At 43.9% G+C, this 27,900-nt stretch overlaps 2 protein-coding genes and 1 non-coding gene across 5 annotated transcripts in view; 2 read left to right on the plus strand and 1 right to left on the minus strand.

The window, feature by feature from the left end:
* Positions 1–5,278, plus strand: part of LOC126529204 (organic cation transporter protein-like) — a 45,287-nt gene extending 40,009 nt beyond the window's left edge. Inside the window, exon 10 of the mRNA XM_050176801.3 lies at positions 1,758–5,278. Within this exon, the coding sequence (XP_050032758.1) occupies positions 1,758–1,860 (103 nt within the window). The 3' untranslated portion in view covers positions 1,861–5,278. The remainder of the gene's footprint in view (positions 1–1,757) is intronic.
* A 7,620-nt stretch (positions 5,279–12,898) lies between these two features.
* Positions 12,899–12,970, minus strand: TRNAP-AGG (transfer RNA proline (anticodon AGG)). The gene has a single exon. It is a non-coding gene; the product is annotated as a tRNA-Pro (tRNA).
* A 182-nt stretch (positions 12,971–13,152) lies between these two features.
* Positions 13,153–27,900, plus strand: part of Mybbp1A (MYB binding protein 1a) — a 58,816-nt gene continuing 44,068 nt past the window's right edge. For 2 of the 3 annotated variants that reach the window (XM_055069680.2, XM_050176800.3), the window contains exons 1-7: positions 13,153–13,309; positions 13,410–13,487; positions 13,560–13,627; positions 13,890–13,957; positions 18,536–18,617; positions 21,541–21,601; positions 25,242–25,404. In XM_055069680.2, the coding sequence (XP_054925655.1) occupies positions 13,291–13,309; positions 13,410–13,487; positions 13,560–13,627; positions 13,890–13,957; positions 18,536–18,617; positions 21,541–21,601; positions 25,242–25,404 (539 nt within the window). In that variant the 5' untranslated portion in view covers positions 13,153–13,290. The remainder of the gene's footprint in view (positions 13,310–13,409; positions 13,488–13,559; positions 13,628–13,889; positions 13,958–18,535; positions 18,618–21,540; positions 21,602–25,241; positions 25,405–27,900) is intronic. The other variant, XM_050176799.3, reaches the window with a different exon arrangement.

The raw sequence follows: 27,900 nt of genomic DNA on the forward strand, positions 1-27,900 counted from the left end.
TTCGTTGCGCCTGAATTTTTTTTATGTGCGTCATCTTTGGGGCTTCCGACCGCTGTCAAGGATGAATGACGGCTAAGTAGCTTTACTGACCATCTTATGGAATGGTATCTCTCTCTCTCTTTATATATATATATATATATATATATCCGGTAGACGATTTTGCCTTTTTGACAGAGACAATGCGCAAACGGAGTGAATCATACGGAATTTGAATACTGGCCGTGCATCTTAATAATGGCAAGATCTCCTTCGTCACATGCGCAAAGCGGAAGCAACATTCCCTTTAAGGTCTGATAACATCGTACTGTTCAACGTTCGCTTCTACCCACAGGTCAAATGGACTACGTATGTGACTCCTTGAACTTACGAAACGTACGATACTTAACAACACCTTTTCTTTATAGGCGTCCTTTTGTTTCCGATGCCGCGAACTCACTACCCCACCGAACGCGACGCCTCCAAACCATCCGATTGGTTGAATATGCGTGTGTTACACGTTCCTCTCAAATATCACGTGTACTCGTCTTGGTGGCTTTCTGGTTGTCGTTTTTTTTCGCTACTGAACCTGAAATTGTGGGCTGGATACCAACCACCCGGCAGCCGCGTTTCTATAAAGGAGGGTGGAGTACAAAAACGATCTCGTGTCGGGCTTTGGGTGCACACTGAAGAACACCGGGTGGTCGAAAACATTTCGGGGGCCCCCGCCACGACGCGCCTCATAACCAGGCGCAATTTGAAGACGTTACTTAAACTCTAGAATTTCATCTTACGCTAGAAGTGTGGTACGTCGCAGGTGGGTGTACTGCTGAACTTAAATGTCATTGCCCAAACCGACATTAGGCTGAATGCGACCCAATAACGCAATGTTGTATGTAATTTGTATTATTTTTTTTTTCACAACAAAGGGTGCTGACATGCTTTTGGATTTACTGATTACATTTGTCATTCTTTCCTTCTGCTTTACTACGTATTTTCATTCTTTTCTTCTTTTCTTTCGTTTATTTTTAGTTCATATTTCACCATAACCATTTTGTTTAACGTGTCCACCATTTCGCTAGGCTGGCATCTTCAGCCCTAATAAAACATTCCTCTCTCTCTCTCTCTCTCTATCTCTATCTCTCCCTGGCCTTAGATGCCTACTTAAGGGCTTGCGCTTTTGACTACCGAAAATGTGTTATACAACCTACAGGCAGCAGTCGTTAACGAGTCAATTTCCTTTGGTCTGTGATGGCCCATCGACTTCCGAATGGTTTGGCAGTAGAAAATGCTTAGGTGTGCCATTCCACAAAATTGTAAGGGCACAAAAGTGCGCAGGTTGTGTATAAACTGCCAATGACAAAAAAGAAAGACATCTAAAAGCTGAATGAATTTTTTGCGACGGTTGGGTGGTTGTAAGCTTCCGCCGTCTTCGCCCAGTTGTCCGATTAGCTCTACTCTCAGAAGCACTCGGCGTACTGCATAGGTGGCATAGCAGTTGTGTAGGGAATGCACAGTTCCCTTCTACAAAATGCGAATTCAATGTTTAGTGCGGTCAATGCTTCCAGAAGCCTGTGCCGGGTGTTGTGCCTGTCGATCTTAGTCACGGCAATGAGCCTTACAGAGTGTTATAACAATTATCATTGTTCGGAGTGCCGATGGAACGGTGTTCTGACGGTCTCTGGGCTGAGTTACTGGAAAGATTCATTTGCATTCCGTTTTATGTCAATACATTCCGCAAACAAGACATAGTTTCGTTCTCTTTTTCTTTGTTTTTTCAGGAAAGCGGATAAGGACTTCTCCTCTAAGGACACTACGATCGACTCGAAACTTCAACTTGCGGGGACTGAACCAACCGCACTCGACAACGACGTCAAGCGCTGAACTACCTCACACCATGTGCATCCATCGCCAGGAATTCGCTATGAGAATGCCTGCAATGGCGATAACCACGATGGGCTGGTTCGACTGCCTTGTTGAGGCGCCCGCATTCACCTGAAGGTTGAATGCGAAATGATGAACGTTAAAGAAAACGTCAACTGCCCAAGGATGCCACGAAGAACAAACCATGACTCCCTGCTTCTTTTTCTTAATCTATTGTTTTACCGTTGCCATGACAGCTCACCGATGACGATTTTCGGCGCTTCTTAGGGAGGTACAAAGTTGACAGTCACTTTAGCATACGCTAAAGAGGATGAAGGCGAAAGCCTGCCCGCTCACTTGACGTTCATTACTTTACCTGACATTTTCATTCTAATGCGTTGTTACTTCCTGTTGCTTTCTCCCACCGAAGGTAGGGGGTTCGAGTGCCTTAATTAGCTCTGTCATAATTAAGTATGTCTTAATTACCCCACCCTAATTAACACCAAAGGTCGTGGGTTCGAGTACCGTATTCACTCTACCTTTATTAACTGTACCTTAATTAACCTTGCCTTAGTTAATCCCACAGGTAATGTTGAAGCTTGTTCTTCGTCTCGCCTTCACGCTTTAATTCTTATAAAGAAATTGATGGCCGCCTAATTTGCCCTAATTAACACCGAAGGTCGTGGGTTCAACTCCCATCAAAGATCCAGGGTTTTACTCGCTCCAAATGTCGGGGGTTTCAATTAAATTCGGCTTAACACCACAGGTACTGGGTTCGACTTTCACGAAAGGGCGAGAGTTGGACTCCCTGTTAATTTTGGTGCCACACCGCTAGACGGCGTAACGCCGGACATCTAATTTTTCGCCCCACGAATCGTCCAAAGCTTTCGCCTTAAAATAGAAAGTAAATGGAATTGATGACAACTACCAGCAAAAAAATTTCCAGTATCATTATTGAGACACTATTGTCATCGTGTTTTCTGGGGCTGGTTTCCGTCGACTATTGTCATCGTGGTTTCTGTCAACTGGTTTCTGGGGCTACTGATGGCGTTAACATGTATTCCTAATGCACAATAGCTCGGGAAGGGACAGGAAAGTCTGATGGAGTGATTACCCTATACTCAAAACAGGAAGAACGAGGTGTTTGTACGAGCTCAACTTATAGGGTAGGCATGACAGCTTTTCGACAATCATCGTGAGATGAAAATTCATTGCAGTAATAGGTTCGAACGCTCACCTTTCTTACTACCTATAAGGGAATGTTCGTTTCTAAGAACTGCGTGTAGACGAGCGCGAGACCTACGCAGACCTTAAGGTCAAAACCAGAACCTGCACAGCGAACCTGCATAGCTAAAGATGAAAGCGAACGCGGAGCGCAGCGGTGGATGAAAGACGCGAGGAGGAAAGCTGAGGAGGAGGATGTGGCGAAAGGGTGAGAAAAAAAGCGTAGTGCGGCGGTGATGGCTACGAGATGGCGCTAGAGTAGCGCGCGTCGTCTGAGAGGTCTGTTGGCAACGGCTGCTGTGATTCGCACCCACGCGTCAACCACGCGCTTCCTCTCGCGATCTCCCGATTAGCGAGGCTGTCGCGCCACACTTTCGCTCCATCTGCAACGCGCCGCACGAGGCAGATTGTCCGCGTCAGCTAATATATCGCGACTTGAAAACACGTATAAACCTGCGCTCAAATTTCACACTAGAATGGATCGTAATCTTCGGTGAATTTTTGGGGGGCAGGCCTTCGTGCGTGGTTACAATGGTCTGCCGGGCGTAATAAAAAAAGAAAGAAGTCATCACGAACGTCCACGCGACAGGAACTCGCGTACAGTTAACGACAACACTGAAGCCGTCAAAGGTGCGCTTGGGGCATTCTTTCCAAAAGGTGCTATTCCAGGAATATGTTCCGGTGAAGAAAAGCAAAACGCAACTGAGAAACATAATTTAGTGCTCATATCTATCTATCTATCTATCTATCTATCTATCTATCTATCTATCTATCTATCTATCTATCTATCTATCTATCTATCTATCTATCTATCTATCTATCTATCATGTAAGTGCACCAAGTGTCAGTATTTGCGTCGGTGCGATCAATTGCTTCTGCTGCTTGTCCCACCGCTCTTTGGTATTTGCGGATCTCTAGTGGCTGTAATCGAATCCTCCTGACCGTCTAAGGAACCCGCTTCTAGAATGGTGTCGGTACTGTTTTTCCTTTATATATTTTTTCGTTCGTTTATGTTTTTATTTTGTTTCATCTCATATAGGCTAAGAAACGCTTGCGTATCCAGAGGTAGAGAAAAAAATTGAAGTCATCGAGCTATCAACGGGAAGCCCATTCTATCATTGCGGAGCGATCTCGCGGGTATGCTGGTGCAGCAAATCGATTACCTCATGCAGTTGACTCATCGCTTCCTGATGTCATAGCATCGGCAGTAGAGAGGTCAACGCAGATTGGCAATGGAAAATCTATTTGTGAGCCTATCGGAGTCATTAGCCCAAATGGTTACCACCCAAATTACTCAACTCCTTCGGGTGGTTGCCCGCCCAACCACGGCCTCTAAACTTCTAGCGCCTTCAAATGCGAATGATGCAAAAACATCCACCAACCCAGGCCGTTCAAAGCATCGACCTAACGAGACCTCTCCTGTGTATCATGCGGCACAGGAATCAGATTGGAGCTCAGATTGTGGCTCGCAGGAGACGCACATGGAGATTGACTCCCGTGCTCTTAAACGCCACTCATCTCCTGTAGCTCAGGGATCTACAATGACACATAACATGAAGACTAAAAAGTACCAGAAGGCGAATAGCTCTAAAAAATATTTTTTTAAACATAGCATCATCGACAAGGCAGTTTCTGCTGCCGGTTTTAGCACAACATAGGTACGCTGAAAGTATTACAGTGGCATTGCCGTTCCATTCCTGCTGCTATTGACTTATGTAACCTCTGTAGCCAACACTCACCTTATATCATTGCATTGCAAGAAACCTGGTTATCAGCAGAAAAGGCATTTCATCTAAAAAATTACCGTACATTACCATTGTCTTAGCAATTGGAGAGAATATAAGTTCGCGGCAGCAACAAATAAAAGACAGTTGCAAATTGGAAACACAAATTGGATTGTGAATACTTCGAATTTATTTCAAAGGCCACCACAAAGAAAGCACTTTTTCAATTTCTGAGAAAAATAAACGTCAACTCTGTGGTTCCAACATCCTGCGAATTGGCAAAATTACAGGAAGATACTGCTTAAGGTCTAGAATATCGCTTTAAGTCGATTTTGGCCAATCACGCTTCGCCGCCTACCCATGGTCGAAAACGTACCTTCGGAAAAGTTACGATTTCGGAGCTAGAAAATGTATTAAGCCAGCTGCCTAATTCAGCGCCAAGCACTAATGACATTACTACGGCAATAATAAAAACTTTATTTAAGATATCATCACATGATTTACTTAATAGTGGTAAACCATTGTATTAAAAATTCGTGGATTTCCCCGGAATGGAGACTTGCAAAAATTATCCCATTATTAAAAAAAAACAAGGTGCCGGTTACTAATTAGATAACATTAGGACAATATCTCTTACATCTAACCTAGTAAAACTCCTCGAAAGAATCTTACACGACCGCATAGATAACTGGCTGATAGAGAACATGATTTTGAGCCCATGCCAAATTGGCTTGAGACGTGGGTGCTCGATTTGGTGTCCCCATGTCAACCTAGAAAGCCGTATTCAACTAGCTCGAGGTCAGAAAAAATATGCAGCTTTAGTCACTTTGGATAACCCTAAGGCGTACGTATGACAGCGTAGAACAGGTAAGCCTAATAAACGCGCTTCAGAATGCTGGTCGGCCAAAATATTTTGTCACGTGGAGTTATGAATTTTTAAATGGCAGGGAATTTTACTGCTCTCTACGCGGATTGTCTTCATCAACTTATCAACAGTCAAGAGGACTACCACATTGAACAGTCTTATCGCCATTGCTGTTTAATGTTTTACTGAGTACTCTAGCTACTTCTGCAACAGGGTGTGCATGTGTACTTGTATGCCGACGACATTGCATTTGTTGCTGCATCGGTAGACTTACATGCTTTGTATCAAACTCTAGTCTTATATGAGCCGCCAAGAAATGTGGCTTGATGGAATTGACGTCTCTGTTAATATCTGAAAAAGCGCCATCCTAGTTTTCCCTCAAGGCGTCCCTGTGCAAATTTCGGTTATTTATCGACAAGACAGTATCCCACAGGTGATTTGAATTAAATATTTGGGAGTAAGGTACACCGATAAGCTTATTTGGAGTCCACGTATAGCATATTACTTCAAAAGGAGCACGCGCAGTAGGAATGCTGCGTAGACTCCGCAGCAATCGATCAGCGAGGCGTCGGCATGTTCTCATTACGATCTATTTTGCATGTATGTTCGCCCGATAATGAAGTTTGGCTGCGTTTCGTTTTCTAGTGGACCCGCACACAAAATTCAGCCTCTCATTCTATTAGAACGAGAGGGGAATTACATTTATGTCTTGTGCTTCCTAAATTTGTCGCGAACGATGTCTTATAGCAGGGAGTACGCCTGCCTTCTCTTCTCATGCGATTTCATATCCTAACAGTACAAACTATTCTAAATATATATGCAGCACCACAGAGGACACCACGATATGTTTTCGTTAATGAACCGGCCTCATTTTTTAACTGTCAGTGGTATCGCTCATGTTGCCCTCGAGTTGTTTTCGCTCAAAAAATAGGGGACCCAGTAAACGTTCACCTAGTTATGTGAGGTGGTCTTACTAAATTCCTCGGCTCCACATGCGAAAATTGAATCTGATATTTTTCCAAATAATGCTAAACATCTTCCCTATGACTATATGAATAGTACACAGGAAGACCACCTTGCACATATGCATACAAAGACCGTTATAGCAATTGATGCTTCCGTCTGTGAAGAAAAGGTAGGTGGGCATTTTATCACCGCATCTAAATTGGTCTTTTTTCGATTCGGGTACCTGACTTCATGCCTATTTTCAGGTGAGATTATTGGCAATTGTCTTAGCTTTACGCAAATTACCACCATCTCTGTCATCAGCCATAACCTTAACTGATTGCCTGTCGGTCTGTTCATCTCTAACCACACCCAAATTGTCAGATTAAAAACTTCTTATTCTCTTCCCCCAAGGCACTTACGTCTCGTTCGTTTAGTGTGGGGGCCAGGCCACAAAGGTCTAGCCTTAAACGAATATGCTGATACACTCGCAGTAGCATCCCACGATGGCGCTATAATCCCCATTTTAACTTCGTCAACATTCATCACTACGGCGCGATTCAGAAAATATATTATAACATATAAGTTCGCGCAGTTATCATTGGCCACATCTAATTTCCTGCATCTCATATTTCCTTGAAATAACAAATGGTGCTCCTCTAGAAAAACTCAAGTAAATATTTCAAGACTGCGGTGCCCAGACCCCTCACTGAACTTTTACCTCCACAGGTCTGGTCTGGCTATATCGCCCTTGTGCCCTTTATTCAATTAATGGTGATATTAATTGGGAATATCTGGGACAGTTCTTTTTCACATGCCACCGTTTCACTATTCAACAGAAAAGATTTTTAGAAGAACCCTTCAAAAATCTTGGCTCTAATTTGACTCTTCCTGTAAATTTTCTTTGGGGCTACCGTACTGGGTTACAGCCACAGGAACGTTTGTGAACCCCTCTGCTTTCTTCTGCGTGAGACAAAACGAATTGCAGGTTAGAATTCTTCTAAATACTTACAATGTTTACAAAACTCACAAAATATCTAGGTAATTGATTGCTCATATCTTTAACAGTAGACACTTAAAATCCCATCTGCCAGATGCTTATTTCATTTCACCCTAATTTTTTTTTAATGCTGCTAGTTCCTTCACCGCCCCATTCATGGCTGATTGCCCAGCGTTGGTTGTGCCGTTTCTCTAGGGAACAAGAACAAGCACGCGGCTCCTTGCTCTACGGCGCAAGATTCATGTAGTTCCAAAGGGCATCGCCCACCCTACCCGGGTTCTTTTCTATACTACAGCTCCCCTCGAGAGCAGGGCAAACACGAAGTCGCGACTTTCTTTCCGACTCGGAACACAGCGTCGAGGAGTGCGCCGAGTTCCGTTGCTCCTCTTACCGCTCTCTTACGCAGGTATCGCTGTCAGGTGAGTGGGTGACAGAAAACGGTGCAGAAGAAGGACGGCGAGAAAGCCCTTTACGGGAGCGTCTCGGCTCTCCCGAGGATATCACGTGTCTCGGCAGCCTTGGCGCAAAAAAGAAAGGCACTCCGATAGGATTTCGATGACATGCGTTTGTACTATAGCGAGAATATGGGTCGCCTACTTCTGGAATGGGTGCGAAGCGTCGAAAGAAATCCGTGCCGAGTATTAGATTGAGCGATGCGCGATGGGGAAATTTGCCGGCACATGATGGAAGTGGGATAACGCAAGACGGACGTAACTGGAGATCGCCGGAAGTGGCCTTCGTCTTGCAACGGAGCTAAGTAGAACAGGTGTGGGTGACGGTGATTTCTGGAATTTGTGCTTTTTTCGCCACCATAAGTTAAATGTCATAGCATAGGTGGCACTGAAATATACAGCTAAATCAACGGGAAGCTCATTACTTTTTGAAGCGAGATCAGGATGCCTTGGAACACGCACCTATAAAGCGATATATAGGAAGGAAGAAGAAGCATGTGCTTGCTGCGGTAAAGCTGGGGAAACGATGGAGCATGTTTTATTAGAATGTGAAGACATCTGCCCAGCGGTCGATTTAGGCATCTCTGGCCTCCTTGAAGCCCTTGGGTTCAGCGAGAGCAGGGGGAAAGTAAGCATGTCCGCAATAGAGATTAGTAAGAGGCGATTGGAACATTGGTGGAACAAAAATAGGGAAACAACAGAAAACGGAGAAATACAAAAGCAAAGTTCGCAATAGGTGATCAGAAAATTTGGTTGTGGTTGTGAGTTCATATTGGCTTTTTTTCTTTATTTCTTTCTTTAACCTAGGTAGGACATTAGGCAGTATATAATAGCAAGAGCTTGGTGGCGCAACCCACAGCCCCGTTACAAAGGGGACGCTCATAACATCCATCCATCCAGATACAGGAGGTGTACAAATTGCCGGCCCAGCGACGGCCTCCCTCTGGATAACGTAAAACAGGTCATGCTCGAAGGCTATGCTTTGCCTGCGTAAATGCGCCGGAAGCAATTAGGAAGCCGGAAACACGTCATAGACGTTAAGGTTTAGGTATCACCTATTCTGCGTTGGTGTCCTGCCAGCATAGACACCCTATAGCACTTGCAAAAAAATACCGGTGCGTAGGTGTCGTGACCATTATATAGTGGTCGTGACATGCATGCACCGGTATTCATAGGTCCACCTGCTGAGCATCCACTATGTAGTGGTCATGGCTCTGTTCCGGCGCCTGAAGGGCGCGAAGGCATGACCTTCGAGATCAGCTTCCGTTACCCAGAGGTAGCTGCCGCGGGAGGCTGGAGGGAGGGGTAAAGGGGCTGGTGGCCACCGCCTATTGAAGTCCTGCTCATCATATGCTTGATTTTCTGCGACTGGAGTTTTCGTCTGTGAAGTAGCTGATTTCAACGTGATCGAGTTAGACAATCTAAGCAATTCTAATTGTGTTCGACTAAATAACAACATTTCACTCACTGAGTTTTTAACTAATTGCTTATAGTACATATCGCAAGTTACGGATACCAGCCGGTGTTCGCACAGCGCGTGCACTTGGAACGAATCGTGAAAATGGCCGCAGTTTCGAGACATGCGCCGTCGAATTGGCAGTAAATCTGTAGCATGTTGTTCCGCTTACTTTCTTCAGCAAAATGCCATTTTATGGATTAAAGCATAAGCATAACTGGGACGCCAGTGTACTTCCTTGCACACGTTAGGAGTGAATGTCTCAAAACCGGTGTCGTCCGGATAATTCGTTCCAAGCGAATACGCCGTACGAACTCAGCGGCTGCAATTCGTGAATTTCAACATGTGCCGTAACGCACTCGGTGGAAAACTTATCCTGTGGAATTTCGGTAATCAGTCGAATATGCTTTTTTGTTAAATTTATCCTTTCGCAAGTAGAGTCCGCTTCTGCGAGTAATGCAGCTCAAGGACTAGAATTGTGCCGTCTGCAACAGCCGATTCTTTAAAATTCTGTATTGCCTGAAAACGAAACACACGCACAAAGACACACACCTTGCAGCACACGTAGCAGCATAAGAGCCACGAACAATACTTTTTTCTGAGTATACTTGTTCTGGAGTCGGAGAGCCGCAAAAATAGTAACACATTTATCATGCAAAACTTGCACCTAACTTGCACGTGTATGCATTATTACAATGCCAGAGTGAAACAACTAGAGCAATCAGAAGTTTGTTCAAAGATAAGTGGCTATGACATTGCGCTGCTGACTACAACGCTGCGGATTCGAACCTGGAGGCGGCTGTACTTCGGCGGATACGGAATGCCAAAAAAAAAAAAAAAAAAAAACTCTCATGTACTTAGATTAAGAGGCGCTTTAAATTCCACGTGGTCCAATTTATTCCGGCGTCCCCCACTACGGCGTGCCCCATAATCAGATCGATGGTGGTTTAGGCACATAGAATGAATGAATGTGTGTGGTTTAGTGGCGCAAGGGCCAGGTATGGCCAAAGAGCGCCAAGACAGATAGGCACATAGAAACGGTAGAATTCAATTTATTCACCATATTCGTCCTACATGTGAATTTGCTATTGTGTTGACACGAAATACCAAAGTTGATGTGCATAAGTTGCAGTGCCTGCAATAAACAAGTAATAAAGGGAATGCGTATGCTGTGAGAAAAAGGTCATGCGAAATTTCTTGCGTTGAATTTGAATGCTGTTGTTGTTTTTTTCACAAAATTTATCACCAGGCACAGGTCCCCCCTTCTTCATTGCAAGACAAGCATACGCTTTCGAACCCCATACAGGTTGCGATATTCAAGCCGCAAATTTTGTCGTGCCACGTGGTTTTCGAAATCAATCTGCAGTGCAGATGTGACAATAGAAAACAGAAAACAACCGAAAGAACTTTGCGGTTGTTATAGAATGGGCAGCCAGCCTATGCTTCTTCTAGACCTGTCCTTTGCTTTGCTCGCGACTTTGGGAGCCTGGGCCTGCCATTGACAGGTGTGCTCTCGTTTTTTTCTCACTAAAAAACTGTTGATCTCTCCTACCAAATCCTACCTATCGTGGACGATCTCTGTCGGTGTATTGTCTTTGCACGGCTGGCTTTTTTTTAATCACATTATAGCTAAGGCCCGCTTGCTGAGCATCCTTCAGCAAATCTATATGGCTGTTGACCTAAAGAGCCTTCCTTTTTTGACGCCGACGTCTTTAGACTTGGACATCTCAGTAAGACCGGGGGGCCATATTATTAAGAATGTTTCTTTTTTCACGCCGAAATATACGTTACAGCGGTGGTGTCAACCAGGAACATGGAATATATTTGTACGAGGTAATATATTGTGCAAGCTGAGTGATAATGAGCGAGGGTGTAGTTTTACGTCAGTGCGCTGTGTGCACATAGATTGTGCACACAGCGCGACGCGGAAAGGCCTGGTGTACTTCTTTCCACACACAGGCTTCGCATTTCGCAAAAAAATGTCGGCACAAAACCTCGAGAGCTTGCCTGGAGCAGAAAAGACCACTTTGCAACCTTTTTCTAGGTAATGGTATATTCGGTGGTTGTATGACACAACTTGTGGTCTCATCACTCGCCTAGTGTAAGTTAATGTCTAAAAACGGCATGTGCTTGTCATCAAGTGGTTCATGGGCAAATGGGCCTTTCCCATGCTGTCTGAACAAGACTAAAACCACATCCAACTCAAGAGAGGTAGTCACAGAATCATATTATTTTAACATCACAAGAAAATAATCATCACATCACCAGAAGACAAAATGGTTTTATTTTGGCTTTATGATTAGTGCTAAGCCTAGTGTTTCAGTTTGAAATATGAGGAACATTTTGTAGAAGGCGGAGAAGCGGCGGCAAGAAAGAAAGAAAGGGTCAATATAGTTTCTGGTTCATTACAAAAAGAGCAGAGGTTAGTTATGCCCAGATCCATGAAGGTAAGAATTTAGGCGGGGAACTCTACACTGGAAACTTGCTAACGTCACCTCGTATTGGCGTAAAAGGCATTTGCTCGTGTTCCACTGAAATTTTAGATGTTGAAAATCATCTGCGGAAAGTATGGATGCTTCATTACAAGTTAACAATAAAAGACGTTTGAATATGGCTCCTGTTATAAAAGAGGAATCAGGAAGAACATTTAAAACCGAACCATTTAGCGACGACGATGCGAGCGAGTCAGCTGATTCATTTAAGAAGAGTCCACTATGTCCGGGGACCCAGACAAAGCGCACTCCAGGCAAATTGTCCGGGAGAAGAATCGAAAATATGCTCAACAGGTGTGACCGATTAGTGGAAGTTAAACGTGTACAGATTGAAAGAGCGTTTGTAACCACCATTGCCTTTGGACCCAATTTTTCGGATCGCCAGAATTATCACCAGGAATACAGCAAAGAATACCGGACTGTAATCGGCGAGAGGGAGAGCAAAAGACCAGTTAAGCTGAATTGAAAAGATGCCAGCACCGGCCTTCTCTAAATTTCGTGATGCGTCCGTTGAAATGATCAAGTGAGACGGAAATTGATTAAAATGATCTTGAAGGAGACCTTAAAGTATGCGCGCAGGAAGAAGTTTTGCGTGTTGTGGAAAAATATCATCAAAGATCAGTTGAACGAATTAGATTTCGGAGAAATAAGGTTCGGTCGACGAACTTCAAGTTTCGATAACAGCCCCTGAACAAAAACAATTTGTAGTTGATGGTAACGCCTTCGACCTGTTATGAATAATAATTCGAGAGAATTGATGAAGACTGGTTGCAAATGGGATGCATATCACCACCACCATCGAAAATGTACTCCACCTTGAAGGATTTATGTGAATACTTGGTACGCTCCGTGTATATATGTAGATAAAAAAAAAGAAAAAAAAATAGGGGAAAAAATTTACGGGCTCGTCCGGGATTTGAACCCGGGACCTCTCGCACCCTAAGCGAGAATCATACCCCTAGACCAACGAGCCAGCACGTCCCAGCGGAAGTGATTTTTTATTATAAACAATTTTTATCACTGGCACGTTCTTGTAGCATTAAAGTATTTATTATAATGTAATTTAAATATTCAAGCCATGCCGTAAACCTGAAATACGGGTGCTCTCACGTGAAATCCGCACGCGACTGTCGAACGACTCAGTCGCTCGGTGCATCGCCTCATTGCGCTCGGTGGCATGGCAGTGGCAATGATGGCGGCCGCCTGAAAAGAGACAAGCGAGGGACTCAAAAGCGCGACGACAACGGGTTGCCGTTTCGGTTTGTCGTTGACGTTGCCGTCCCACGAACGACCATGGAAGTGACCGCAAAAAGTGAGTGTACAACTTGACCATCCCGCGAAGCTTCTTGCCGCCGCTTTGATTGCCCTTTTCGAATTGCATTCGCGATACGCCGGCTCTCTCCGAACGGCAGATTTCCAGGAGCAATTCGGCCAGCTCAAGGCGGCCGTCGAAAATGCATCGTTCCTCGCCGTTGACTGCGAATTTACGGGTAAGCGAGCCGGTTAGAGGCGAAGGGAAGATCGCTCACACGTTGACGATGTGGTCATGCGTTTCCTGACAGGTCTACACTTGGATCGGAGTACCCATGCGTATGACACTCCAGAGGAACGCTACCGAAAGCTAAGAGAGGTTTGTTTTCGTTCGTCGTGTTTGACGTGCGTGTCCTGTCATTTAGTACTTGTGGTATCGGGCAGTGTGGTTTATGCCCGAATTTTCCCCGCAGACGGCTTAACGTCGGTGTACAATCGCTTCGAGTAGCTCGTGACAGATGTGCAGAAACCGAAAGCATGATCGTATTCTACGAAGCATGATCGTATTCTACGCTTATGTTCGCACGACCGATCTGTCTGCTCACTATTATTATATTTTTCTTTCTTTTTTGTGTCTGTAGACATCTTTAGATTTTCTGGTGGTTCAAGTTGGCGTGTGCACGTTCCAGTACGACAAGGAAAAGCGTGGGTGAGTTAACAAACGCGGCTTTACCTTCTCTGCGTGTAGTTGCGATGTTTACTAGCTTGTGCTCATTAAAACTGGCTGCATAGTGGGATGGACTAGTAATCTAGTTGGCCTGATAGGTCCAGGTTGAATATTTTCGGCCGGAACTATGGAGTCCTTGTTCCAGCGATGGTACCGGAAAACAAAAGACTGCGTCAGTTGAAACGTGTCACTGATTCTCATGATAGTGAAAAAATTTACTGCGTAGCAATGCCATTGTATTGACAGGTAGCTATAAGTGGTGGGCCCTCAACAGCTAGCCTACTTCTACTTTGACATGGTGCTGTATGGAGCTCGTTATTGCTTGTTTGTCGTTTGTAAAGTGTGTTTTACATGTTTGAGGTGGCATTAGGTTGGGGGCAAACTACTGCCCACAGTTACTTTCTGTAGTAAGTGGAAGTGTTAGCGGCACTAGATACCATGAGGTATGGCTGATCTGGGCATTCAGTTTGCAGATTGAAGTGGTTGACGCAGAACATTGCCTTGTGGGCAGCGTAGTTTATTTTATTTGATTGAATTGCATCCTGTTACGGAATGTACCATCAACATAAGTTGTAACGTGAACAGAGTGGCATTGATAAGTGGCACACATCAGGCCTAATTACATGGGAGTGTAGTGACAGTTGCTCAGTAGCAGATTTACAAGCATATCACTGCCCTTACAGTAAATCACTGCCCTTTAGGTTAACTGCTGCTGGTAGCAACCCCACATAGTTGTGGCATTAATACATTAAGGAGTGTAATTAGCAGGAGTACTGTTTGGCGAGTTGGTAAGAACCATGGACCAAGTAAGCACTAGGAGTGAGTACGACTTGTTACAATGGAAGCCAGGAAAATTGGGCCAAACTGGTCATCAGGTCGCGATAGGTTTTAGTGTCGCCTACCGCCGCTCTCGGCCACTTCAGCGAGCGCTCTTCTGAAAAGACAACAGGTGTGATGGCAACGAATAACAAGGAAGAAGCTACGTGCTACAAAAAGCAAACAATGTTGCACAAGTTTTTAAATGGAGAAAACGTGAGAGTGCTCAAACAAGTGCGCGTCACCTAAAAGCTACTGGGTATCAAAATGCTGGGCTCAGTCTGCCAAATGCAGGGTTATGTGTTGGCTGACCTTTTGGAGAAACGGGAGAGATAATTTTAGCCTTTTAGCACACAAAAAGAACACGGGAACGGTATAAAAGATGTCGACAAAACGCTCACTTCCAGCACTCTTGCAGTCTTATATTCACCAACTTTACGTATTGTCTTTTCATTCCTTTTTCTTTTTTTTTTTTCCGCTAAAAGGCTAAAATGGAATACCAATACGTATGCCCTAGTTTACATACTTCTAAGGAGAGACAAAAACACACGAAAAGGGGGGGGGGGGTCTTCACGAGGAGTTGGCTTGTGATGCTACCTCCTAGTTAATTTCCTTCCTCTATGTTTAGGACATAGAAAGATAGAGCTGCTAGTCAGCAAGTAATCTTCACTTTTCTTTTGTTCAGCTACGCAATTTGTGCCAGAAATGTAGCACTATCAGCAGCGTGCAAAACATGAGTGCATTTTGAACTCTGCTCAACTTCGTAGAATCAGAAGTAAGTTTGTTATGGCACAACACAAGACAAGGACAAACGAAGGTATAAAACGACGACACAGCGCTGACTCTCAATTGATATTTTATTGAAGATATTTCTAACATATATACAGGTGCCATTTGATGAACCATGACATGCACGAGATACAGAGATGCATCGAGGCAACTGTGACAAACTGACGCATAATCAAAATTGACATAGGTAACACAGTTCCTTATCATGAAGAGGGATGGACGGTTCACTGATACACGCTTTGTCCCTAATCTTTATATTGTGAGCTTCAGCGATTTCCCTTGTCAATGCAATGAATCAGTGCAAAGCTACTGAGCAACTGAGAAGTGAACTGAGCTTCTAACAACTGAAATGTCACTGAGTTGGAGGGACGCGTTCATAGTGCAGGGTGCCAGTCAACAAATGCCAATCCAAAGACAGTACCCCTCACCGTTCCCACGGTGTTTGAATGAGCCCAGGTTGGCCTGTTGTGAGTTTGTGGGAAGTGCTGCAACTTGCCTTGTTTCTCTCATTTGTGTCTGGCATACACGGCTCTTTATTATTGCCAGACATTAAAAGTCTCGTTGTGCCCGACTGGTTGTATATTTCGAAACACAACTCAAACCATTTGGAACCAGTTCAGACCAATGTAGACCATGTCACTTACAAAGTTAATAACGCCTCCAAACAAAATGTGGGATCTGTCAAATCTGATGTGTTGTAGTCAGTTCGGCTTTTTTAGAAGGTTTCGTAGAAGAGGTGCAATGTACTGCCATACGTCCTTTAAGGGGACACCTAAGGCAAATATAAGTCAATGTGGACGGCTAAAATGCCATTCCAGAAACCTCGCCGCCCTTGTTTTGTACCAAGAAAAGACAGTTTAGGAGAGAGTCGTGTCTGAAAAGGTCCGCACACCTCTAGCACAGTTCAAACCGCCTGCCCCCAAGCAGGGAGCTGCAACGTTACATACGCCATCGCTGCCCTTTACTGTCGTCGGTGAGCAAAACGGCGCCCGACAGCCGGCACTATACTTTCTGGCACGAAACGCACCAACAGGGCCTGAAATCGAGCCAAGACAGTGCCGACAGCGTGAAAGAGGAAGGGTAAGCACGTGCCGAATCATAAGCATGATCATCGACGCTTGTGGAAATTGGCCTCGTTCAGCGCTACTTGCAGTTTGGGCAAGTTTTGCGAACCAGCAAAACTAATGCAGCACTACACAAAGACGGAACTACTGAAACGTTTTTTTTAAAGTGAGGGCGGCACAGAGTTGAGAGAACACAGAACCTTTTGGCCGTTCGTGTTGTTATCAAGGGTAACGTCAGAAAGTTATTTTTTCTGAGAATCGAATAGAAATAGACCAGTACCATTTTCATCTATCTTATAATGCAATCAAATGGTCTCTTTATTATGAGTGATTGAGTACGAGTGAGAGAATTATGATGAGAAGTCGCTGTGTCATTGGGATACTATTTGAATGTCTCAGTGAAGTCTCGAATCACGCCGTGCATTTACTTAAATTTCTTGATTACTAAAGTTCTGTTCTCAATAATATCGACACCTTAGGTGATCTCGAGCATTGACCTGTCACTTTAGCTTGACTTAATATTTGCGTTTAGTGTTCCTTTTAACCATTGAGAAAGAAGCCAAGTTGCGACTGAAAAATGAAGTTTAACAAATGGAGCATTGTGTTTCAGGACGCTATTAATTTCATAAATGGCCAACCAGTTTCTAGACCATGGCATATGTTCACAGCACTTCTCTTTTGTAATTGCCATTTGCGATTAGCTGCTGCCACAAAACTCCAGTCATTATTGTACTATTTGCTATTTCAACGGCCCCTCGCCAAGTCTGGCCATTTTGAGCTGACAAGTGCAGTGAGCTTGTCAGCTCAATATGGCCAGACTTGGTGAGTGGCCCTTCAAATAGCAGTGCACGCTCACGATTGTATCTGCTAAAAATTACATCGGTACGCGCCATGGGAAGAGCTGAAATCCCAAACTAAACGCCGTCTGCCCGTCTCCTCACGGACATTGTGCTTCAAGACTGGGGAAAAGATGGCTTATACCAGTAAGTGCACCTATGTACATGTATAGGCTGTGACGTCGCTCGTAGTGACATGTGACTTTGAGAGTAATTCAAGCCGGCATCTGTTATTGTAATCTGTTTCATCAATAGATAAATTAAAGCTTAGAGAAATAATAAAATGCACAAACTAAACGTCTGCATTATTTTGTTCTACTTCGCGCTGCAGCAAGAGAGGTGTACTTCTGTTTTGTCTGCTTGTTCCCACGTCGGGCAGTCGCACGTGCTGAGAGCGAAACTATGCCATTTTCTATTGTGTTCCAGTGCGCGATCATGCTCTGTAATCCGCTTGCGTCGGCGTCAGTGTTCGTGTAACATTGATTTGTACCGCTAGTCAGGTGTTCTCATGCAAAGCGCGCAAAATTGTTCGATGCGTGAAGTTAGACAAATGGAACAGCTCACACACGTGAGTGTGAGCGGAAGTGCATCCTTCAGCAAGAAAGCACAGAAAATAAAATGAAGGCAGGGCCTGTGACTTATGGTAGAACGCAGGGAAGGAATTTTGCTTGCGGAGGCTAGGCGGGGCAAGTGGAGAAAGTGTCTCACTTGGCGGTAGCCCTTGCCTTCTGAAATCATGGGTTCACAGCACTGAAATATATCTCGGCTATTAATGAACCAATTTGAAAAATTCTTGTTGTAGCATGCTCCCAAGACAGCACGTAACAACTTCGATCATATAACCAAAATTTGCTATGTGGCCTAGCGAGGAACCCTTTAAAGTGGTGTACAACCAAGTGGCTGGGTTTTAAGAAAACACAGCCTCATAAAAAAAAAATTTATCATTAATGCTCTGTTCTGGCGCACATGTGAATAGGGTCAAGTTTCACTGCTCTGTTTAGATGTGCGGCGTAAAACTTTCATTGCCAGTAACAGTTGTACTTTTTTGATTGCAGGTACAAGTACAAGGCATTCAACTTCTATGTTTGTCCAAAACAAACAGTCAAGGGCGCGCCCGACAGAATGTTTCAATGCCAGGCAAGTCATCGACAATGTTTCCAATTTGCTTAATTTCCATTTGCAGCTGAACCTTACAGTAATAGTGGAGGCATTGTTAGGATTAAAATAGGCTGAATATTTCAATGGGTTAATTTTAGTAGTAATTATTTATTGTAGTTAGAAGCATCAAAAACTGGAAGGAAAGGAGGGACCTAAGGACCGTGGGTATCAATACTGTTTCACTTTTCAGTGAACAGCTTACCTACCGCTTCTTTGGGAAAGATACAGAGTGAGAAAACAGAGGTGAAAGGAATGTTACAACAAAAAAGAAAATGCAAGTATACAGTGCTCGGCAACTTAAACTCGATAATTGGCCGACGTGGTGGCCGACGCTTTTTGCACCATCGGTGGGCGACGGGGACACCGAGCCGACAGATTGTGGTATACAATGAAAGCAAGGACCTTTGTGATGCATTTTGGGTGCACTTGGCCCCCAGTGATTGCCCAGTGCTCCCCAGTGGTGCAAAAAGCGGCGGCTGCCATGCAAGCCAGTTCTCACATTTTGAATCGCTGACCACCGCACATAGAAGTGAGGACAGAGGGGCATAACTATAGATACCTAACCGATTGCATCAGAAATTTGGTTAAAGGGGCCCTGAACCACGTTTTATCAAAGTCGAGAAATGCATTTCAAGTTGAAATAGAATATTTCAGCAATACTTTTCCGCAAAAAAGCACTTCAATGCGTTTAGCACAAGCGTAGTTATTGGCAGTCGAGCAATATCCTAAGCGGTGCTTCTGCCCTTTCAATGACTTGCACTGCGAAGGCTACGTGGTGGAGCGGGCCATGCTCACAATGCTTCGCCTACCATGGTGCCCAGTTGAAACTTGATTTTGGATGTTCACGTAGATGCCAGTACTTCCCATTCTAGCGCCTGCGACGTGCCAAACGTAGCGCGGCAAAACGCAGTGCACTCACCCTGCAGACTCGCCACGGCACCTCCCGGCGTCTACGCTACGTAGCATACCGCAGCTGCATCCAGCTGTAGTGTGAATGCTTGCTTGTTCCCATATGCTCTAGTCTGGCCATGCTACGTGGCGCGGGCCAGCCTTGTCCTGCACCAGCTTGACCATCGGATAGTAGCCACATCCAACTTGCGCCTTTTGAAGCACTGTCAATAGCTCAGTGCAAAGCAAAGTCTGCCAAGGTGTGTCTAACCAGGAGAGGCCGGGAGTGAGCACGGGCTGGCAAGCGTGGGGGGTCTGACCTTAAGTTTTGCTTGGTTCGAGGTTAGTTGAGTGTTCGAAACTACTTGACATTAGCGAGGCCCGATGGCTACGGCACCGTTAGCAGTGTAGCCAAAGTTTAATTCCTACCCAGGCGATACGATAGTCAGCTTCTTTCGGAAGTACGGAGTTATGGTAGAAATTCGGAAGCAGATTTTTGCTTACTTCAGCCTCTTTGTTAAACCGCATCAGTAAATATACACAGCAACAGTAGGAAGGTGCGCACTGATCCAAACGCCCACCTTAATTGATGTCAGCTATTGGCCAATAGCAGCCATATATGGGAATCTGATATGTAACAAAATAAAGCATCCAGAAAAGAGTGAGGAGCAGGTGTCTGTTGAAAGAGGAGCGTTTGAGAAAGAGGTGACTTCGCGCTCTGCTTGCGACCTGCATGCACTGCGCACTACTGCGACATTTGGCTGAGATATTCGCAGCGGCGTATGCTATCTGCACGGCGTGTTTTTTCACCAAGCCCGAGGGGTGGTTCAGGACCACTTTAAGTGAAAAGCTCATGTTTCACATTCAAGTACGTACGAAATGCAGAAATGCTGGCTGAACTGATTTGTATTTGAATCAGTTGTATTGTAATATGTATCGTAATAATACACAGTAGGAATAACAGGAAGAGGAAGGTCCTAAATTAAGTAGAAACTGCAAGTGGCTTCCATAAACTTGTTACATTTTTTTGCAGTGAATTTGCCACACTATCAAATTTGTTGCCTTCAAAGAAAGGTTGAATTCTAGTGACTGTTGCAAGCAGCTTTTTATTTGGTTCTCTTAAATGTTTGCCAGAAATTGGCGAATTAAGAAAAAGGATTAAAAAAATTGAAGCAGGCAAGTTTATAACTTGGTGGTTGTGCAATAAAGAGTGATGCCACAATTCTGTAAAGGGCAACTGCTATCACGTTGAGAGTGGACAAAATTAAGATAGTATAGCGATAAGCAGTGCCAATACCTTGTGGATGAGTTTGCCAGCTGGTGTCCTAATAAATGCTAGTTTAAGATTTCTGACATTATTATTCTGTTTTGTTTTTCTCAGCGTCGCAAACTTGCCAGCATGGTGCTTCAATTTTCAGAAATCGTAAGAAAAAAGAAAAGAAACTGAAAAAGCTTGCTCCCAGCAGTTGCCTGTAGCCTGTAAATTCAATAGACTAAACTAATAATCTGGTTGCTGAATTCATATTCAATGTGCACGAATATGAATATAATAGCTGCCTAGTGGAAGCGTTTGTGCGTCATATGTGTCTGACAAAGGAAAGTTGCTGTTGATCCCATCGTGACACTTCATCTTTAGCAGCAATCTTCATAAATTGCTGAAATATGGCCGTAATCTCTAGTAGTAAAGTTCATATACTAAAATGTAGGTAACCACAATTACGCTTTATGGGTAATCAGCTCTTTGGGGTGCAGGAACACAGAAGTCCTCACCTAGTACGCATGTACTAAGATTTGAGCGATGCTAGAATGATTGCATATGCAGCTTTGTTATGTGACAGTTCAACTACAAAGCATTTCTAACGAAACGCTTCTTTTGGGGGGAGCTTCTTTTGGTGCACTTCTGCTGCAAATTGTTCAAATTTAGGTGCTGATTTTTGCATTTCTTACTGTTGCTTCTATGACTTTTGTTTTTTCTTCTTTTTTTGCTGATTGTTTGTGCCTTTACCGCTCGCAGGCTAGCAGCTTACAGTTCCTGAGTCAACATGGCTTTGACTTCAACAAGCTCTTCAGTCAGGGTCTGAGAATCCTTTTTTTCTTTCATCATGACATAAGCCTTGATAACAGCCGTAGTGCTGCCTCTGCATTGCAGCAGTTGGTAAATTGATAATGTTTGCTAAATTAGTAACATTGTTAGTGTTGGTAGCGTAAAAGGCATATCACCACCTAGAAGGAAAAGCAGTTCGTTTTCTTGAAGACTACTTGGCAGAGCTGATAATGCCCTTCTCAGCAGCGCATTACTAGACAGGGGGGGGGGGGGGGGTGTAATCACTGACTGTATTCCTGAATATGTAGGGATAAATCACATTCTTCCTTTTTGGCCAAAGCAAGAAATTGTGTGTAAGCAATCTCGCGACATTTGCATTAGCCTGTTCACTAAAGCTTGACAACACGGAAAGCTGAGTATAAGTTGGTAGCATTTCTTGCTGCACAGCAAATTTGGCAAAGCTCTATTTCATCCTAAAGCACGCCAAAGTACTAATTCAAGTACAGTAAAACCTTGTTAATACGTATTTAACTGGACCGTAAGAAATGTCAGAGTTGATTAAATGGCAGATTATCGAAGGTATCAAGAAAACAATAAACAAATGTTTACTACATCAACGCAATTTTATTTGCTGAATGAATCGGCAGCTCCTGTTTATATTTTGTACAAAAGCAGCGCTGGAAGCAGCAATTCTCGTCATCTAATAGCTGATTAGCGCTTGTAGCTGTGAAGGCCTTGTGACTTCCTTTGCAGTGTGACTACAGCACGCGTCTTCGTCTGAGACGTGCCCTTCACTACTGCGTGCATGTCCTGATTATATTTCTTTTGCCAGTTAGCTGGCCGCCAACCCGGTGTTACGCATGGCGGTAAATGCAAAGAAAGGCTTTATAGGCACAGGTAGAGGCGAAGCGTTCCGGTGTTGTCATTCGCATACGATTTTAGCTGATGACTAGGGCACTGAGGACTCCACTGCTTTGTTTCGATTAGACGCTAGCACTGTTTTTGCTCTTTCGTGTGGCCCTCCGCACTTGCCGAGCTCTGACAGTTGCCCGAATAACCCAATGTGTGGCCAAATACTTCGAAATTAACAAACGCTTGATTGCAATGAATAATGCATATGCCTGCCGGGACCAGGGGACAAGGTCTGAATTATCAAATTTTCCAAACTAACAAGGGTCAAATTAACGAAGTTTTACTGTGTTGCCAATAATGATCATTACCTTTGTTACGTTTGCTGTCTCTGAGCTGTCTTCCTTTTCCCTACGTCCTGTTGCTTAAGTGCTGCTTGAATGGATGGCTTACTATTGCATTTGCACTGTGTTACAAACAAAGCTGTCGAAGAGTGGTCAGGCAGTATTTAGTCACATTGTCATTGGTGCTGTTTGCTTGATATTAAATCTATATGTATAGTAGCTGCACCCAAAGTGATGAGATAAATTACCTCAAATGACTGGACACAGGGCTCGTACACCTTAAAATCCTTGAGAACTCTTGAATTTGAAAAAAAAAAAAGAAATATATTCAAGGGCCCTTGAAACTCTCTGAAATGTTTAAAATAGATGTATTCCTTGATTTTCTTGAAAAACTGGGTTTGCAGCAACTTTTAAGCTTTAAAATTAACAAGCTCCACATTGGTGCTATGCCATAGACACCATCTATCGGGAAACGATCCTGTATGTTATCTCTTGAGAGTTTTCTTAAGCAGTTGTAGTCTGGCACGTCGGCATGCAGCCGCTGCCGCCAGGCTTGTCTAAATCTCCATTGCCATCGTGGTGCTACAACAATTTGTTGTTTTCCTAGTTGGTTTGCATTGCAGCCGTCATGGCTACTTCTTTGAGGCCTGGCCTCTAGAATGTGCCTTGAGTGAAGTACTTTAACATAACAGGTATCTTTGGGTAAAGTCAGACACTGCTGAGCCTCATAGAGGGAAGTGTGTGATTCGCCACAAGGCATTTGCCGTAGTTGCAATGGGAAATTTGGCATTGAAAAGCAACCTGAAGAGCTTGAAACGTCTGCGCAAATTAGTGTGAAGAATCACAGCTAAGTAGTAGATCTGAACACTTTTTTCAGTGTATTTGTGTGACCGAAGTTTGTTTCAGCCTCCTTGAATTTTTCTCTTCAGTAACCTGGAGCCCTTGAGTTGTCTTTGAATGTTGCATTGGAAATTCTGTACGAACCCTGTGGATAGTTGAAGTAATTTATTGTGCTCGCCTAGCAGGATGCGTTTAAGTTACGTGCGACCCATGCCTAGCTTGTTCTTGAGAACACCTCTCTCCAGAAATTTCGACCTTCTACTGAGACTGGTGTGTTCGGCACCGCACACTAAAAGATAGATGACACATACACATACCTCTAGTATTTCGCTCTCAGGTTTATCTTGGAGAAGTTCTGTTTGACTGATAAGTGGCGAACATTTACTGCTTCTCGTACAGTGACCAAAGAAGGGGATTCTTTCACTTTCAACCTCTGTTTGTAGTCTTTTTCATTATGTAACATTTGCCTCTTTTGCACTTTCATATGCTTGTAAACAGGGCAAAAGATGCAGAAGAGTGAGCAGGCGACGCAAATGCTGCGGGGACTATTATTGCACATCACAAGCTTTTCAGGCGGGTAACTGAGGGTCTATGCTAACGTAACCCAATTAAAGATCAGAATAATAAGTAAACCGGTCAGCATGCAATAAGCACTGCTGGGAGTGCTTGCGACGTGCATGCCATCTTCTAGATTCTCTTGCATGTAACACAACTATTCCTGACATTGACAAGCATAAGGCACGCTAGCTTAGCCTAAACCAGAGAGCTTAACCCAAGCTAACATATACTAACCCGTCATAGTGAGCAGGAACAATTGAACAGACGCTTACAAAACAGAAGGAAGCAGTAGACAGCTTAGGCACTGCACTTGCAACTTTATTCTTCAAGAATTTTTCTCTGAAGAAACACCAGTTGGGACAGACACGCATAGCAACAACAAAATTATATCAAACTGACCCGTTATCAAGATAGTTACTCTCTTTTCACATTGAAAATGATGAAAGTGATGGCCTGCTTACACATCTTTTGCGACCCAAGTTTTCTGTGTCGTATGCTTCTTCAGTGTCGTACTCGAGCTGCGTTTTGTCTTGTTCAATCGTCGCTCAGCATGGGAATGCAACCTTTCTTTTTGTACATAGACGTGTGTAACAGAGAACGAAATAAAGTGAAATGGAAACGAAAGGGGAAAAAAATGCTCTTTACAATGCAGCGGCGAATTTTCGCCTGTGCCAGGCAGGTTCCACTGTTCATGCAATCTGTCAATACAACGTCCCGTCTGACCCACATAAGGCTTTCCTTGAGTCAGTAGGGTCTTGTAGACGTGTCTGTAACGTTTAATGTATCTTGTGGCATTGCAGCTTGTTTCACCAATTTTTTTGTTTCCCCCCCACTTTGTGGACACACGTTAGCACAGGCTCGGAAGTTAGCATGGTACAGAAACGACTTTATATTGTTCTTGTGCAGCCGTCCTCTTTAAATTTTGTAAAACACAATGCAAATGTGGCATACCTTACTACTCACTACCTTACTGAAAGCGCGAATCCCTGTAAGCACCAAGTATCCTGAGCTTAGATTCTGTACCGGTGCCACTCTTGTCGGACGTGTCGTCGTCTCGTGCAAGCCTCTGCCATGTCGCAGGTGTCTCGTACCTGAGAGCCGAAGAAGCAGCACAGCTACGTGAGTCGCTGAGCGAGCGGCATGCCCTACAGCTCAGGGAGATAGGCTCGCCCAACAACGGCCCGGCCAAGATGTCCAAGGTCGACATTCCCAAGGACAGCCAAGGCTTCGTCGACGAAGTCCTGTGAGTTTGGCCCCTCGATGGGACTGCCCTTGTCGGGGGGTCACCGCGATCTCTTCGCTCTTACGGTAGCAGTTGGCGGTTCCTTCGGCCCTTAACTTGTGTGCGCAAGAAATCCGTGAGCCACTTTCTTTCCAGATTCTCGAGATTTGCTGATTTATTATCCGAATGCGTGTCATACATTGCACGTAATGCATAAATACATAAGGTCTGAAGGTCGTGAGAATAAGAGTGAGACCTCCTGTTAGTCCATACGTAGGAAAGTTACGTTGTGGTCAACAGTAGTAAACGCAGGAAAATAAATTATACAATAGATTGATGGAAGTCGGAAGTAAACATGCGTGACTATATAAAACATGGAACAGTGGTTACCATGTACAATATGAAAAAGTCATGAGTTTAACAAATACAGTTAAACCTCAATATAACGAAGACAGTACAATTGGCTATTTGTTTTGTTATATCAAAATTTCATTACATTCAAATTCAACCTTTTATGTAAGTAAGTACAGTTGCCGACATATCTTTTTTTTTACACGAAAGGGTCCGCAATATTCTCACAGTTCTCGGGAAATCGACAAACGCAAATTTGAATGAGAAAAAAAAAAAATTGTGGAATTTCAAGAGATGGCTACGAAAGCTACGGTTTCGTGTTCTCTTGACGATACCTTCGCATCGGCTCTACAAAGCGAAGCCAGACACGCTTTCGTGTCCACCCCACCCTCGCGGCTTATAGTGTCGCCCGCAGTGGGACGACGCCACCGTGAAAAGCACCGGCAGCGGGTAGCAAATGCTTCATCTGCCTCTCGCTACAGCGAGTCTCACGAACTCGAGATTACGCAACCTAATACTACTAATAGTACTAATAATCCATTACTAATAGTATGGGAGTCCTTATGTGCCCAGCTGCGCAGGCAGCCATGTGCCGCCGCAGCCGCACTGAAAAGGGAGACGCATGTCAATGTGACCCCTCCCCCACACACCTCATCCTTTCGCGCATGGTTGATCACGTTACCACAAGCTCACTCCCTACCCCTTTCCCCTTACTCGTGCTGGTGGAACATGGCATTCGTCAAGCCACCATCCTTCTGGGCTCACCCTCACGTGCCTTTACTCACACCCCAAGCACGCAGCGCGGAGGGCGTGAGGATCTTATCACACTTGGAGTTTATAAGGAACATGACGCTGCTCCGTTCTGGCAGTTGCTCATGGTCGCGCGACTCGAGAGTGTGGGTTTGCAAGCAGGCACTTATAATTCAACAATTTCACCATCTGCGTCCGCGGAAGTTTTCATTTATTGTCTCTGTATTCCATTGTAGCGGCAGTGAAATTTTGTTATATTGAAATCGTGTAAACACATTGTTACATTGACATTCTAAATGCATGGTGTTCTATGGACAAGCAGTTATAAAAAGTTAAATACTTTGTTATATTGAGAATTTCGTTATGTTGAAGTTTGTTGTATCTGGGTGTAACTGTATAAACACAAGTTGTTTTTATATTGTTCGATAGATGCCTTCTTCGTGCCTGCAAGAAAAGAGTTGCAAAATTATACTGATGAAAACTTTGCATTTGACTTGTCATAATTAGTCCTGGGCTTATGGAAGAGGAAATTATTTATTTAATGTTGCAAAGTGGGATTGATGACACATGAGGAACCTGATTTGCGAGTGGCAAAGGAAATGGAAGCCTTTTATGAGAGAAATTGTATACAACCACTGTATTTTCTTCGGGTACGCTCATGGACAAGTGAAACATGAAGGAGAAACGACAAAATGTAACAACTTTCGCAAGTGATACCTCGAGAACATGATCTCGCACCAATGCTTATCTGGTTGCCAAATGTGGTAGAGGCCTCACATGAAGCGTACAAGTGAAAATTGTGCCGATATTACATATTAATATTTGCAAAAGCAGAAAACAAAGCACATTCTGGTGTGCCCTAACTTCATATTTCAATTGTCGATAACTTCACGCATGAAGATTGTCTTGAAAACTCAGATATGTTCAAGGGTTTTAACAAGGTCAATATGGTACAATTCCAATATGGTGGGCAACAAGTATGCTCTAGTTCAGGTGTTTGCAAGGTTGCACAGGCTAGTACATAGTTAGTTATAGCAGAAACCAAACAAGGGGCGGGATGACACCTAAGCAAGCCAAGGGGAGTGCAGTTATGATCTGCATTAATGTTCATTATGTGAAGTTGGCCAGTTTTGAAGAAGGTTATTCTTTCTTTCTAAATACAAAAAAAGTATCAAATTAAGGTGTCACCACTTTCAATATCAAGGAAAGTGGTGATACTTTAATATTTTGACTTATTTAGCTGAAGATATAGCAGCACCGTTGAGAATCTATGAGCCTGTAATAAAAAAACTGTAGACGTTTTACAAAGAGGGAGTTCTGGAAACAGGGGACCCAAAGTTAGATCAGGTAAGGTTAGGTTAGAATGCATGCATAAGTATGCAAAGAAAAGTGTAAAAGAACCCAAGCAATCTTCGC

Source organism: Dermacentor andersoni, chromosome 8 (assembly GCF_023375885.2).
Source record: "Dermacentor andersoni chromosome 8, qqDerAnde1_hic_scaffold, whole genome shotgun sequence".
NCBI lineage: Eukaryota > Metazoa > Arthropoda > Arachnida > Ixodida > Ixodidae > Dermacentor > Dermacentor andersoni.